At 29.6% G+C, this 15,753-nt stretch overlaps 2 protein-coding genes across 9 annotated transcripts; both read right to left on the bottom strand.

Annotated features, from left to right (window-relative positions):
- Positions 1–1,974: 1,974 nt before the first annotated feature.
- LOC121203065 (gibberellin 20 oxidase 2) lies at positions 1,975–4,178 on the bottom strand. Its single transcript, XM_041114095.1, has 3 exons — positions 3,478–4,178; positions 3,017–3,338; positions 1,975–2,485 (listed from the first exon to the last, which is right to left on the bottom strand). Exons 1-3 carry the CDS (start codon positions 4,128–4,130, stop codon positions 2,204–2,206), a joined length of 1,257 nt encoding a protein of 418 aa, XP_040970029.1. The 5' UTR covers positions 4,131–4,178; the 3' UTR covers positions 1,975–2,203.
- A 5,225-nt stretch (positions 4,179–9,403) lies between these two features.
- Positions 9,404–12,594, bottom strand: LOC107960378 (dol-P-Man:Man(5)GlcNAc(2)-PP-Dol alpha-1,3-mannosyltransferase). Of its 8 annotated transcripts, none has more exons than XR_005927294.1 (8): positions 12,242–12,594; positions 12,110–12,144; positions 11,861–11,998; positions 11,705–11,773; positions 11,210–11,272; positions 10,938–10,992; positions 9,822–10,243; positions 9,404–9,718 (listed from the first exon to the last, which is right to left on the bottom strand). XR_005927294.1 is itself a non-coding variant. In XM_016896714.2 (7 exons), the coding sequence occupies exons 1-6, from the start codon at positions 12,408–12,410 to the stop codon at positions 10,945–10,947; spliced, it is 522 nt and encodes a 173-aa protein (XP_016752203.1). In that variant the 5' UTR covers positions 12,411–12,594; the 3' UTR covers positions 9,404–10,243; positions 10,938–10,944. The 8 variants fall into 8 exon arrangements, 4 of the variants coding, with proteins under 4 accessions (XP_016752203.1, XP_016752204.1, XP_040970028.1 ...); XR_005927296.1 differs by adding an exon at positions 11,363–11,436 and having other exon boundaries at positions 9,404–10,243; positions 12,242–12,593; XR_005927295.1 differs by having other exon boundaries at positions 9,404–10,243; positions 11,210–11,436.
- Between the last annotated feature and the right edge of the window lie 3,159 nt (positions 12,595–15,753).

Raw genomic sequence — 15,753 nt, 5'->3', positions numbered from 1 at the left:
TGGGTTTCGATTTTTTCGTTGGACTAAATAATGGGGCATCCTTTTGTGATTTTCAACATATAAACTTTTGGAACTCGAAACTTATCGTGTTTTCAAGGGTATAAAGGATCGTGCCCTATCGTGCTGGATGTGATGCCGCATTCCTCTGAAACAAGAGAATTTTGACGATCAACTTGGGTTATTCAAATATTTATAAAAGGAACCACATTTCAAAAACTCTTTTAAACCTCAGACATAAGGACAGTATTTAATCGATTTGGTACCAATTTTGGGCGTGATGAGGGTGCTAATCCTTCCTTATATGTAACCGACTCCCGAACCCGTTTTCTCATATTTACGTAGGCCAAAATCATTGTTTTAGTAAAAAGAAATATTTTATTAAAATAACCGAATTTTTAGGTGATCCGATCACACCGAAACAAAAGATTGGTGGCGACTCCATATTTCCTTTTGCAAAGTCGATCCCCCCATTTTTTTCATTAAATTTAAAATTTAAAAAAAAGTTATGGTTTCGACAAACGTATTTTTTTAAAAAAATATAAATTATAACTTTTGTAACTTTTCAGTCGAATTTTCTCTCAAAAACTTCACATACATTGAAGGGCCTCAACCAAATTACAAACCAAAACCAAATCAAATTGTGGAAAATTTTGGATTGTATAAATTTTGAGAAATTTTAGAGTTTTAAAAAATAGAAAAAAAAATTTGTGTTAAAAATTGCAACCACAAAACTATTCTTAAACTTTGCACTTCAAATTTCCTCTAAGAAAACATCTCACGAAACTGGTGTTGGTTTTTGGAGAAGGAGAAACGATTTCACAATAAACTACATAATTCCTTTATAAACTTCACGAAACCCTTCAACTTTTTTCTTCACCTTTTATTTACATATTTTTTTATTAACCACATACACGCTTAGGTTTTGGCTATTTGTGTTTAATTCCATTCTATTTCTATTTTTTATTTAATTTTTTTCTAGAATATTATATTATACACGTGGAATTGATGCTTTAAAAAAAATCCATATTTTTTTGTATGTTTTAGTATTTACTAATACTATTAACTACAGTTATCATGATATGTATAGTTCAAGTATCATATTGGATACTTTATGAAAGTACAGATATTAAATGTGATATTGTCTCAAAATGTAAAAAATATTTAGTAAAATCTAACCCATAGTTTGGAGATATTTTGTGTAATTAACTCTATAATTACTTTTTAAAAAAGCTTTTTTTAGGTCTAATTTCAATTTAATTTTTTAATTTCTCATAATATTTATAAATTTTAATTTTTTTAATAATAAAATTATTTTGCATTTCTAAAAAAATAAAAAATTGAAAAACTTCTATATTTTTTGAGTTTTTTACTTTTTAAAAAAAATTGAAGAACTTTTGATTATAATTTTTGAACAAGGACGAACTTAGAAAATTGCTTGAAGGGTCAAAATTACAATTTTATTATGGGGGGAAGGCCATTGCTTGTCCCTTTTACCTTCATCCCTGTTTTTGAATGATTTGTATTTGTGATTTTTAGAATTTGAATTTTCTATAATTTTTAAATTATTTGCTAAAATAGCCGAAAAAAAACCATGTCACATCAAATAGCAATAAAAAGTTAATAGGACGATTTTTTTTAAATAAAAGAGTAGAGGTCAAATTGAATAAAATTATAAAAATTAAAGACTAAATTTGTTATTATTTCATATATATATATATATATATAAGGCCAAAATAAGTATTTAATGACATAATTTTGACAAAAGGGCTGTTTCCCCATTATCTAACGTATAGGGATCTGTTTGTTCGTTTTTTTATTAGAGGGGCCAAAATACAATTAGGAGTATAGTACAGGGGCAGGTATGGTACTTCTATGAAAATTTTGTAAATATACTTTCAATTTGGTGGGTTAAACTTAGAAAGTAATATTGCAATTCATGTCCTTAAATTTATATAAAAATGCACAAAGACCACATTTTATAGGCTCCCACATCCCATTTCTCTATTAGACTGTGAACATTAAATCATGATGTAATTGTAAAATACATATATACATATTACCATTGGCGTGGAACTGAAATAATTAATCCATCTGCAAATTTATAATCATTTATCGACACGATACATAAATCTAATTAATAAATCAATTATAGAGATACATATAATATAATATAGAAAAGAAGGTACTAAATATACATATATAATTAACGGTTGTGATGAATGGGGCTGGAAGATGAGAGCCATTTGATGAAGCTATGGAGAGTATGAGCGTCAGCTCTGTAGTAGTTTTGGGTGAAATGGAGGAAATCGGACCATGTGAAATCAGGGTAAGCTCTTGGGAGTTGATCAACTTGTACAAGATCCTCTGGGGGTCTCACCACCTTGTCTTCTCGTGGGCAAACAAAGTATACCAATGATTTTCTCGCCCTCTCGCTGTTTACTACTGCCCTATGCAGGCAACTCTTGTATCTCCCATTTGTTAATGCCTGCACACCCTCCTTATATTAATTTATTTATTTTTAGACACCACAAACAAAATTAATAAACGGTACATACTCCTATGTTTGTTTGCTTGGCTATAATATATCTATTTGTAAACTTCCCACCTACAGCACTTCTTTGTCAACTTAATTATTTGAACAAGTAAATCCTGGTTTACTATTTATTTGTGTATTGCTTAGTTGCCGACAAAATCACTAATGTATCTCATACATACATACATACATACATACATAAATACATACATACATACGTATGTATGTACGTATGTCCAAAAATCTTGTATTTTTGCTAGCTTCTTCTGTGTTTCACTCTATGAGAGAATGCATCTCCCAATGTCCCTTGGAAAATATATATATGGGCCAACCCTTTAAAAGACACAAGCATGGGACAAATTAGGGCAATCCCATGCGAATATAAAAGTTTGTCATGTAATGTAATGATTATGTCTCGTACTAGGAAAGGAAAAAACAAATTGAAAATCTAGACGATTTTCCATTGAAAGATTGGAAACCTACCGTGAAGGTCTCACCGATGTTGATTACTAGGGCATCCTGACGAGGTCGAACAATCTGCCATTTGTTGTTTGCAAAGATTTCCAAGCCTCCAACTTCGTCTTGGTGGAGAATTGTTAAAGATGTGGCGTCACAATGAGGACCAGTGCCGAAGGTAAGTCCTGGCTCGGGGCATGGCGGATAATAGTTACATCGCATTATAGACCCACCGTCCTGAAAATAATTTTTATAGTGCAATCGATCAACTCCCAAGCTGATTGCTAGTATTTCCATCACTGCTAGAGCTAAGCTCTTCATTCCTTCACAGTACTTTTGATATGTTATGCTACAAAATGAAGAGATTTTTTTAGTAAAACTTTGTGGTTTTTATGTCAATAAGCACAAATTAGGGTTAGGTTGATTGAGTAACTATGCAAGAAATTTCTTCAGAAAAAGAAGAAGAAGAAGAAGAAAGAGAAACTAACCCCATTTCTTCAAAATCATCTCCTAAACTGGATTTGAACAAATCTACGACACTGGATTCCTTGGGATTCTCATGCAACCGGAAAGTTAAAGTTTCCTTCCATGGCAAATTCGAAGAGAAACGATCCGAATGTGCACCTGAATAGCTCAAGGTGTTTAATCCAGCAGTAGTGGCCCTTCGAGCCCTTAATTTGTGGCTAAGTGGCAAATGGAAGAAACGATTGAGGTGATAATATGCAGCATTGATGAGGTGGGAATCAACCCCATGATTGATGACTTGAAAGCAACCGTGGGTTAGACAAGCAGCCCTAATGACCTTGGCAGCCTGTTGAATCGCCAATTCATCACCTCTAAAGAAGCGTTCAAGATCTACAAGTGGCTCCAACAGCTCTTGATGAGCATTAACTAAATCAACTTTGGGCCAAAGAAATTCTTTGGGGACGTTGGTTTGGTTTTGGAGAAAAGATGAGCCGATAGAAGAACTATGATGGTCAACTAGTGTTTGATCTTGAATCTCAAGCGGAGAGGAAAGGAGATGCGTTGAATCCATTAGGAAGACAGTGTATGTGGACGTAGGGCAAGAAGGTGAGAGAGTTGCATTAAATATAGGTAATAGACTCCCATTACAAGCTATTATCAAATTATTTGGTATCATGTGCAGGGTTCGAAGATCAAGGAATTTTTTTTTAATGGAAAAAGTTGCAAATGCAACTAAGTTCAATTTTCAAATAATTTTATAAAACAGTGGATCGTACTCTGTCCAGGTATCAACTCCTTAACAATAATTATATTTTAACTAACTTTTCAAATCAGATGTCAATTAAATATTATATGTTGTAAAACCAATGATAAATTCAAGCTAAGGTTCCCTATGAATGTCAAATCATGATCTCCCTCTCTTTCCTTTTATTCTAAATTCTAATTAAAAATAGAGAATCTCAGTGTTTATCCCATAACTTATATTGTAGCACATATTTTCCTGTGTGAGTTAGGAAAATGGTACTGCCCATCAATTCCACATCTCTTTCTCTCTTATTTTTGGTGCTTATGTTTTTTATTTCACTATACGTCCTAACCATCATGCTAGATGGATCTTGGGATGTATAAATATAAAATCATATTTCCTATTACATCATCCATCAACCTAATCAATCAAATAAATAAATAAAATTAATTTTTTTTAAAAATAATTACATGTCACCAATTAAATGAATCCATATCAATTTTTTCCCATGTAATATATACAATTCAACCAAAAATTCTAAAGGCACATGAATTATGGTTTAATATATGCATGAATTTTGATTTTGTGTAATTTTATATATAAAATTTTAATTTAATTCGATTCTTGTAAATTATTAATACAATTATTGATATAATATCATTTTATATTTATATATTGCATGCATAAATAATAATATTTATTCAATATAAAAATAAATTGATATATTTATTTTTTTAAATGTGTATGATTAAATCAAAATTAAATTTTTAAATGTATATTTAAACCACAATTAAATTTTTACATATATATTAATACATTAAATCAAAATTCATATATAATTATGAGATAATCTTTTTTTTCAAATTAAAAAGTATGCACTTCTTTTTCAATAAATCATTTGCCCACCGATAATAATGGGAATTGAAAACCCAACCAATGGTTATTTCATCCATCTCTGTCTCACTCTTAATAATATCGTTTTGAGACCATGGGAAAAACACATGTTCCTTTTAATGTTCCCAAGGAAGATTTTGCTTTGAAGTGTCATCTCTCTCTTGCTAACATGTCCGAAACAAGATAACAAAAAAAATGAGCCTTTTGTTCCATTGTGGTTGTTGAATTGACAGAGTGAAAGGCGTCACCAACCAACCCCAAGGCTACCAAAAAAATGGTGGTGAGTTTCAAATAGTTATTACTATAATATTTTTCTTATATTTGGAAAAATCAGGTGCTAGAAGGGGTTATGACTGGTGGTGATGGTTGCTCTCGGTGGCTTTGGTGGTTGTGAATTCTGATTCCAACGGGGATCTGAAAGAGAAATAATGGTTTATAGTTTAAAAGGAAAAAAAAGTGTTTTAAATATATATACTGCGAATATTGATACCATATAAAAAATAATAAATTCATGTTGACACAAATTCAAAAATATTATGATGTCTTAGTTCGTATGAGTACAATGAATCACTTAATTGTAAATAGGTTTAAATATTAGCTATTAGTCTTTGTATTTTACGTAAGCTGTGAATTTTATACATGCACTTTAATTTGGTCATTTTTAGTCCCTATACTTTTAGAATTTAAAAAAATTTAGTCCTAATCAAATGATAACTATTAATTTAATTAAGTTATTTATTTTTAAAATTTGATGTGTCAAACATATTATTACATGTGTAATGCTATATCTATTTGTTATTTTCACACATACTTACAAAAAATCAATTAATAGATTTAACGATTATTGTTTGCATTAAGACTAAAATTTTAAAATTCAAAAAATATATCCACTAAAAATGATCTAATTGGCGAATTGGACTATTCTATAAGTTTAGGCCTAATACAAGGCAAATGACATAATTTAACCAAATAGATTTAACTTTTACTCTTGGATCAAGACAAAATTTTCAATATTTAAAAAGTATTAAGGATTAAAATTGATCAAATTAAAGTACAGGTATTAAATCCACAATTTATGCAAAGCATAGAATCTAATAGTAGAATTTTACCGATTATATTATATTAATTATGTGGGTGAAAAATATAATTATATACCAAATATATCTATAAAAAATAATAGTAAAATAATAATGATTAGCAATCAAAGTGGTTTAGGTTTAAATCTATGTATTTTTCTATTTTTTAATTAAAAGATATGAAAAGATAAAATATCTTCAAAATAATATAATTTATAATGTAAAGAAATGATATTTTAATTGTTACTCAATTAAATTAATGATCAGTTAACTCATAACACCAGTTTAGGCAAAAGTTAATATATATATATTTATGAATGATGTTAGCCTAGAAGCAGTTGCTATGTAACAACCTAAGTGTTGGGAGAAGTGATTGGGGAAGTTTACACTTCTCCAAGCACTACGAACAAGAAGCAAAAATAGGGGAGACAAAATTGTTTACATAGTTCACTTTCCTTACATATGCGGAGCTTAACTCATTGAAAAATATTTACTATCCTCAACACTTATGATAAGTGAACGTAAATCAAACACACCCCAATGACAATTTTCTCACTTTTGTACCCTTAAAGACCAGTATTCTTACCACTAAATTCACCCCTATGAACTTACCTTGTAAAACCACAACACAAAAGTTTTACAATCAAATGTGCTCTCACAAATAATGTTTCTTACTTAAATAAATTAAGTGCTCTCAATAATTAGTACAATAATCTATACAAATCTCTCAACATAATGAAGATCTATATCAATCCCTATTTAACAACATCTAAACTAATTGAATGCAATATAATTATAACAAACAAGGTAAGCAAAGACTGTTGTCAGCCAAGTCTTCAACGTTCCAATTCGATCCAACTTCCTTGATCTAAGGAATTAGATAGACATAATTCGATCCAATCCTTCAAAAATATTTCTCAAAGTGATATGGTCTTAATTGATGAGTTAAATACAATTCAAAATATTAACATAACCCAAAAATCTGATTCAATAAATTATAAATCAAGCTTCCTCAAACATATCTCAATCATATTATATTTTTCATCATTACAAGATTTTTTTTTGTTTCTTCCTTTTGCTTTTGCTTATAAGACAAAGTTGGGTGTAAAAAGATTAGCAACATTTTTCTTTGTGGGCATGCGACATTTGAGTAATAGTTGGAACTTTAAAATTGCGGAAGATATAGATCAACATTATTGGATAGCGATAGGGGTATTGATGAGTGAATCGAATATCTTAAAAAAAGAGAAAGATTTTCCATTCTATCATAATTATTACGTACATCAATCACTTCCTCAAATGTTGTATCACCTCGTAGGAGCCCCCCCCCCCTTTGTTACCTATACTTCGCCCAACAAACAACCACTCACCAATTTGCTACCTAATAGTTCCAAATTCCAAACCTACTTCACCTTAACCTTATTTGAGATGTCCAAAACAACATAACTACAATAATTAAGATATCTGTTATTATAACTTGGGTTAATTTTGAATTATATTAACTCAATTAATTACTTCATGATATACTATTATAAATTTATAAAATTAACTTTATTTTCAATTATGTGTCTTCATCTTGTTTAATCACACTACATAAAATTACACACTTTAAATTTGATTCAAGAAAATTAAATTAAATTAATTTATTACTAAATAAGGTTTGAATAATTTGAAAACATAGTGGAGCTTTTATTCTTTTTAATATACATTTTTTATATTTTTAATTAATATTAAAAAAACTTCAATTCTAACTCAAGCTTCAACACTCAAATATAAAAACCAACTCAAATTCTTATTAAAATAAAAAACCTAATTAAACAACTTCAAGTAGCTTAATTCAAGTCTAAGTTGAACTTTATAAGCCTTTGAGCTCAGCTCAATTGTTAGTTGTAGGTATAAACTATATAAATGATAACTATGCTCACATTTGTTCACCTAATTTTAGAATTTTTTATTTATTTAGGCATTAATATTTGGATTTATTCTACCTAGTATAATCACACATTTTGTCCTTAATACTTACATATTCTATCAATTTGATCCTAAGTCTAAATAACTTAATAAACTTAACCTTTATAAATTCTATCAATTTGATCTTCAAACTTCCTAACCAGAGTTTTCCGCTTTTAAAACGAATACATTCCATGTCTATAAATTTGCAAAACTCAAAAAAGAAAAAAAAACTTTTCCAATATAAAACAAATGGTTAGGATATAATGCAAATTATATTTTAATTTAATAATAATTAAAATATTTGCATAACTAATTAATTTTTTATTATTTTTAATTGAATATAAAGATTGAAGATAATGATTAATTAATAAAGGGACATGACTTATGCAGCAAAATAGAGTTGTTTGGATTTCCTGCTATGGAGTACCAATTCACTTGTGGAATATTTAGACTTTCTCAAATATTGCAGCAAACTTTGGTGAGAGGCAATATTCATATTCTTTCACCTTGAACTGTGGTAATTCATCATATGAGATTCGCATTGTTGAGACTAAACCGGTGGTTTTGATAAATAATAAAGAATCTAAGGGTTGGGTCGATATAATTGATAGTGAAAATTCAGACTTGCCTTCTCATACAAATGATTATGGTGTGAATAAAAGATGGAAGGAAGTTGAAAAGCAAAAACAAGTGGATTCCAAACCCAACAATCTCATGCGTTCTCTCAAAATGCCAGCGCTCATTGAGTGTTTGGAGGGCCCAAGGCTGTTGATAACACTACAGCAAAATTAATTTTTAGCAGCGTTTTTTTAGACATTTAGCGGCGCTTTTATAAGCACTACAAAAAATGCCGCTAAAAGTCATATTCTTTAGCGGCGCTTTTCCCACAAACGCCTCTAAAAGCCGCGACCTTTAGCTGCGCTTTTCTCACAAACGCCGCTAAAAGCCGCGACCTTTAACGGCACTTTTCCCACAAACGCCGCTAAAGATCATGAAATTTTAAAAAAAAAATTATAAAATATTATGAAGGTCCTGAAAAATTAAAATTCATTATCAAAATATTGAGGAGAATAATATCCATCATATAAATATAAAAATTTTCTATTGAAATTCATTATCAAATTAAATTTTCTATGAAAATTTTAACTTTAAAACTAAATATAAAATTTGATGAATTCAAATTTAGAATTTAAAATAATAAATTAATAACACAATTAAAATTCAAAAGTTAGAACTCAAGTTATTAAATATTAAAAACAAAAATTAGATTAAATATAAAGATATAAATAAAATACAACAAGTCTTTTACTAACAGCAAGTCCAAATACAGCATCTTGTTTGCGAACCTAAACAACATTGAAAATTGAAAGGTCTTTTATAAAAGACAAATTAACTCGATAATCACCTATTTAACCACCAATCAAATACACAATCAGAGATTCTAAATTTACGCTGCTCACTAAATTTAAGTAATTAACTCGATAATCACTAAATTCACACTCAAATTAAATTGCCTAACTAATAAACTCATACCGGTTCCATGAACTTTCGTTAAAACATTGATATTAAAACCACCGGAAAACCTTCCTCCCTTGCCTTCGTCAACCAATTTAAAAAAAAAAAAACAGAAGTCAGCGAGCTAAATTCGAAGACTCAACATGCAATAAAATGATGATTCGATTAAAAACTTGAGACTCACCGTAAGAAAAATAGCCTTTAAATCGTTAAAAAGCAACCTCCTAGGAGATCATGATATCAATTTGCTACAACATTGACAAAATCATGCATACAAAACAAACTAAAGAAAGGCCAAATTTTACATTAAAAATGCTAATAAAACTTGCAATTTGGAGATAAAATTCTGACCTCCAGGACTAGTATAGACTACCGGATAAGTATAATACTAGAGAAACAAAGCTTTTAAGCTATTCCAAACATGAAGCTGAGTTTAAAATATTTAAAAAGGAAGAGGATGAAATTAATGAAAAATCAACCGATTAATGAGTTGACGTTTGGAGGCATCACATAAGACAATTCGTCCCAATTTCAAACGATCAACTTGGCCATCATCTTGTAGTAGAAGAAAAGTTCCATAGAGATTAGTTCATTTTTCCCACTGCACTGTTAACCCCAACATAATCACTCAGTTTGAAACAAAATTTGCTATTAAGAACAAAAGTACACTTGAAACAACCAACTTTCTATTATTTCCCCAGACACAATTGTTACATCTTCTTATTCAACTTAGAATAAAATTTCAAAAGAATAGGTAGGCTAAACATTCATGCAAGCAAACTGTAAAATTAAAGGTAGCAAATTCTCATTCATCTCTATTTTTAACAAAAACACGAAATTAGAATTTGGAATGATACCCTTCAAGGTCAATACTCAAAGCTTCTCAGCTGACATAAGAAATAGAAAGCATAAATACTAGGGTCCAAAATTGATCTAAGCTTAAAAACTGAACATACCCAGAATTCAAATCTAGAAACTAATCAACATCCAATAAATTGAAACCAGAACACCCATAGTAGCAAAAACAGCTGCAGGATTCTTTTAAATATTAGCACTAGAAACAAATTTGCACCAACATTCAAAGAGGTAATAACCCACAAGTCTACAAATCAGCTAAGGTAATTATCTTTCACCCATAGTTTTTGCCTAATAAAATTATGCTCCCAAGCTGATAAGTAATCCAATTCAAACACATAATTTCACCTAAAATACAATAACTATAATATTCAAATCAGAATATTATTTTACAAATTTAGAAAAATAAATGAGAAAAAGGATTAAAAATCCGAACCTGCATTACCTTATATCTAAAATGAAATCATGAACCCGTTTCTGATCCTTTGATTTAAGGGCATCTTAAACGAAACAAAAACATTGATCAAGTTAAAGAAAAAAAAGACAATGAAGAAATTAATGGTCAAACATTAGCTCCAATAATTGTTCAAAATTTAAGACAGCTACATTCAAATAAAAACTAAATAACAACTAAAGCATCCAATGGAACATAATTTCACTTTTCATCACTAAATGTTTCCTCATAAACATGGCTTCATCCAAAACAAAACCTCATACCATTACAATTTGCCTTTTAAGCAGAAGCTGCTGCAACCTTCTTCCTTGGTGCTGCTTCAGTACCTATACATAAACCCAATAAAAAATAAGAACATTTTGAAAGAAAAAAAAAACCAAAATTTTGTATTAGATCTCAAATCCACCGAATACTACTTCAAAATTCATGCTTTTTTCTTTGAGTGAACTCGCTTTGAAAGACAAAGCAGGATAAGAGCCCACCACGGAAGCTGCAAAGATGTTTTAAGAACAGTAAATGATAATATAGAAAACCAAGACAATGAAATACAGAGTAAGAAACATTAACAATCAAGAATATTTTCATTTAAATCACAAATCTCGAGTTTACTAGTTTCGAACTTTCAGAGCACTCAGACAAATAAATATATTTATCAGCTTTACGAATTTTACATACCAAATCATATAACTAATCAGTAACAAAAAGCAAAAATAGCCGTATATTAATGCCTGAACGGTAAACAAAAGCAAATTTCATACCACATCGGTCTTTACATAGATTAATAAGACAATGCCCAGGTTTATGATATATAAAATCCCAAACAAAATCTGCAGCCAAAAACAAAATGGAAGTAAGCATAAATAAAGCACAGATCACAGACAAGAAAATTCAATTTGACTAAGCACTAAGATCACCTGAGCTGGAAAAACTTGTCCTCCAGTAACATACTGAATAGCAGAATAAACATAAAGGAAACCAGCTGGGTAAACAAGCGGTCCAGTGTCTCCTTTCAAGTTCTTACAATCCCTTTCTCCTCCAAGAAACCCACTTACCTGTCATCTTAATAAACACTAATTCCACATTATCCCATCAAATAAAAACGAATAGCCGAATTAACCCATGAAGTAAATTAGCCTGATTAGTATAGAAAAAAAGTACCACACCTGAGACATGTGAGCGTCCCAATCTATCTTCGTATCTGAAAATTAAAATCTGTGAGAAGTCACCGTGAGTTCAATTATACGGGGAAGAGAAAAGAAAAAAAAACAGTGAAGATGGGATTTTGGTTATCTTACAAGGGACGTAAGCGATGATGAAGGAGACGAGGAGGGAGTCAATGATGAGTAAAGCCAACGCCATTGTTGTTTTGGGGTTTTTCATGAATTTGGGGATCAAAGAAGATGAAGCAGCAGCTTTTTTCCGAGAGCGTTTGGCATGAGCAGAGGTTGAATTTTTTACTGCCATGGCTATTTTTGCTTTTGGGTTGAATTTGGTGTTGGCTTAATGAAGGAGAAAGAAACTGGAATGCTTGAGTTTTCAGAGAACAAACGGAGGTAAATGAAAGAGTTGGGTACACTTGGGATATTTGGGGGCAAATTTTGAGAGTAAAAGGAAATGAGAAGAAGATGAGAAGCGGGTAACCAAAAAATTGTGAGCGGGATTTTGAAAAAGGGATAAAGAATAATGGTCTTTTGTGGCGTTTTGCCCAAAAACGACACTATTGCTCAATTTTAATTTTTTTTATTTTTAACATATTTTTTCTATTTTTTCTTTCAAAATTTTTGTGCTGAGATTATCATTTTTTGAATTTTTTTTAAATTTTAAATATTGAACTTTTTAACTGAAATATGGACTAAAATATTAAATATTAAATATTTAAGCTTTTTATTTAATATATAAGAGATTATCTAAACCTTAAACCCTTAATTATAGTCTTCAAACCCTAAATCATAAAACATAAACCATCAACCTTAAAAGAATAAAAAAACACTCTATAAAACAAGTTGGAACTAAAACAACACTTATTTAAAAACAAAAACAAAAAACAAAAAAAGAGTTGCAACTTTTTAATAAGAAGATTGATTAACGAATAAAGGAATGTTTTATAAAAAGAAAATGAGTTACAATTAAAAAAATATGGAGACACAAATGAGTGCAGAGGATTTTCGTATAAATTAATAAATATATATTTTAATTAGTTAGTATAAATAAATATTAAAATAGTATAAACAAAAAACTATTAATAAAATTTAATAAAACAATTTCTCTAGTGGAACACTCTAGTTATAATGTCCACTCTGTAAGATATTTCTATGTTATATAAACTTGGAAATTATACATAGTTCAACAAATGCTAATTAATATTTAAGCTTGCCACAATCAAAATCACCCTGTAACGTCCCCTAACCCTATACCGTTACCGAAACAAGGTTACGAGACATTACCAGTCAGTACAGTCCAATTTCGGTCATTAATTAAAATAAATATTCACACACATCCTAGTTTTAAGATGTCGTCCCTTTAATGGGCCCTCGTGGTCCAATATGAACAGTAAATTCAATTCGGGACTAATTTAGAATCACTACGAATTTTTAGTAAATTTCAAAATTCATACTACATACCATTGCCAACCATAATTTACTCATTTCATCAATACTTTTACAACCTAAATGACTCTCATTAAACATCCTGGGTACATGTCATTATCAATACTCAACATACTTTACCTTAATGAATCCGGGATCGTCTTGGGATGCTGATTCAACGTACTATCTTTACTTAACCTGCGCACAGAAATAAACCGTACGCTGAGTATGGTATACTCAGTTGTATTTCTATAATCTAAACATTTAATAATATAACAAATACTTAAGATCATAATAACAATTACAATTATGCAATTATTTATTCATAGATAAATTTCAACTACTTACCATATAAATTTTATATAGTTCATATAATAAACACAATAACATAATTGTTCAATTCTTAACTAAATCTATTATTATTACTCTATTCTTTCACTTACTACTCGATATAACTTTCCTTAAGTTACTCACAATTCAATATCATTAAACTATATTCAACTATACACTTATCAATCATATTTCATTTTAATTCATTTCAATAACAGTCAATTTCATTTATATCATATCAACTTACTATCCCTGATAGCTTTCAGTATATACATACGATTCATATATCTCAAATCACATTTCAATTCATCAAGTGGCATCATATATCAGCAATTCGAACTCCAATCATTTCATGAACCTTTGGTTCATATTTTCAATTTCATATCTAAATTTTCAATTCTCAATTCAATTTCTCGTTTCATTTCAATAGCTTGATCAATCAAATTTATTCGATTTATCTTTCACTTATTTACCCCTATTAACAAACCCGGACTTTGACGGATACACGGATTCCAACCCAAACACACCAGTACGGCACATTGTGCCTAAAACGGTACATAGTACCGATCAGTATACGACACATAAAGTGCCTAAAACGACACACGAGGTGCCTGATACGACACACGAGGTGCCTGAAATACGACACATAAAGTGCCTGATCGATAAAGCTGGCAAATCCCGTACACTTCCAGATCCTATGGCATGCCAATTATATCCGACTCAGCCCGACTAGTTAATAGGGTATTTCATTCACTTTCTCAATTTAATAATTCTTTCATCAATATACCATTCTGATAATCACATATATTCACCCATTTTCACAATTCATACAATTTCATTCAATTCAACAATATATTTCAATTATTCACATTAATTCATAATTCAATACAATTCAATTCACTTTTCAATATCAAATATTCAAATATCACAATCTCATATATTCATATCAATTTCCTCATATTTCTAATCAATATATTTTTCAATATAATATTCATTCAATATTCAAATTTCTACATAAATCATATATATTATATAATTCAATCAATATAAATTCAATCAAAATAATTTCAATCAATATAAATTCAATAAATTCATCGCATACTAAAATCAATCCATTTCAATTGTAAAACATCATAATTCAATCACTAACAATTGCCATATGTATATAAATATAATAAATAATGACTAAGTTCGGATTATAGAAATACAAACCGTAATTTTCGAGCTAACTCCAGTTGACTTTGTCTTGTCCTTTCTTAGCCGAGATTTTCGGTACCACATTGACTACGAAATTAATACAATTCATAATCATTAATACATTACTAATTCATATCTTGAGTTACAGAATTCTAAATTAAGATCCGCTAATTTTTCCTGAAACTAGACTCACAAATATTCTTACAATAAAATTTCCAGAATTTTTGGTTAAGCCATTAAGTACAGTTTATTCTTTAAATTCACCCCTATTCTGCTGTCTGACAGTTTCATCTCTTCTTCACTAAAAATTAATTATCTCACAGTACAGAACTCGGATAATATTCCCGTTGATCTCTCCTGATAATAGACTCATTATGGATTCTAAACATATAACTTTAAGCCTCTAATTATTTTTCTTCAATTTTTGGTGATTTTCCAAAGTCAGAACAGGGGAACCCAAATTCATTCTGACCTTGTCTCACAAAATTCATTATATCTCATAATTTAAAATTCAATTGCTTATATCGTTTCTTTTATAAGAAACTAGACTCAATAATATTTAATTCCATATTTTATTCATCCTCTAATTCCATTTCTACAATTTTTGGTGATTTTTCAAACTTAGACTACTGCTGCTGTCCAAAATAGTCTTAGTATAAAATGTTGATTTACTTTAATTTCAATTTAATTCTAAC

Source organism: Gossypium hirsutum, chromosome A05 (assembly GCF_007990345.1).
Source record: "Gossypium hirsutum isolate 1008001.06 chromosome A05, Gossypium_hirsutum_v2.1, whole genome shotgun sequence".
Taxonomy (NCBI): Eukaryota; Viridiplantae; Streptophyta; class Magnoliopsida; order Malvales; family Malvaceae; genus Gossypium; species Gossypium hirsutum.
The sequence above is the reverse complement of the archived record's forward strand: the minus strand, read 5'-3'. Positions and strand labels throughout refer to the sequence as shown.

Bases quoted from the DNA above. Each gene is read 5' to 3' on its own strand.
- LOC121203065 (XM_041114095.1), bottom strand. From the start codon at position 4,130: ATGATACCAAATAATTTGATAATAGCTTGTAATGGGAGTCTATTACCT. The intron at 3,339-3,477 runs GTTAGTTTCTCT...TTCATTTTGTAG, and splicing joins GATGATTTTGAAGAAATGGG to CATAACATATCAAAAGTACT. The intron at 2,486-3,016 runs GTAGGTTTCCAA...GAGGGTGTGCAG, and splicing joins ACATCGGTGAGACCTTCACG to GCATTAACAAATGGGAGATA.
- LOC107960378 (XM_016896714.2), bottom strand. From the start codon at position 12,410: ATGGCAGTAAAAAATTCAACCTCTGCTCATGCCAAACGCTCTCGGAAA. The intron at 11,774-11,860 runs GTGATCTTAGTG...TTTTGGCTGCAG, and splicing joins GACAAGTTTTTCCAGCTCAG to ATTTTGTTTGGGATTTTATA. The intron at 10,993-11,209 runs GTATGAGGTTTT...GTTTCGTTTAAG, and splicing joins TTAAAAGGCAAATTGTAATG to ATGCCCTTAAATCAAAGGAT.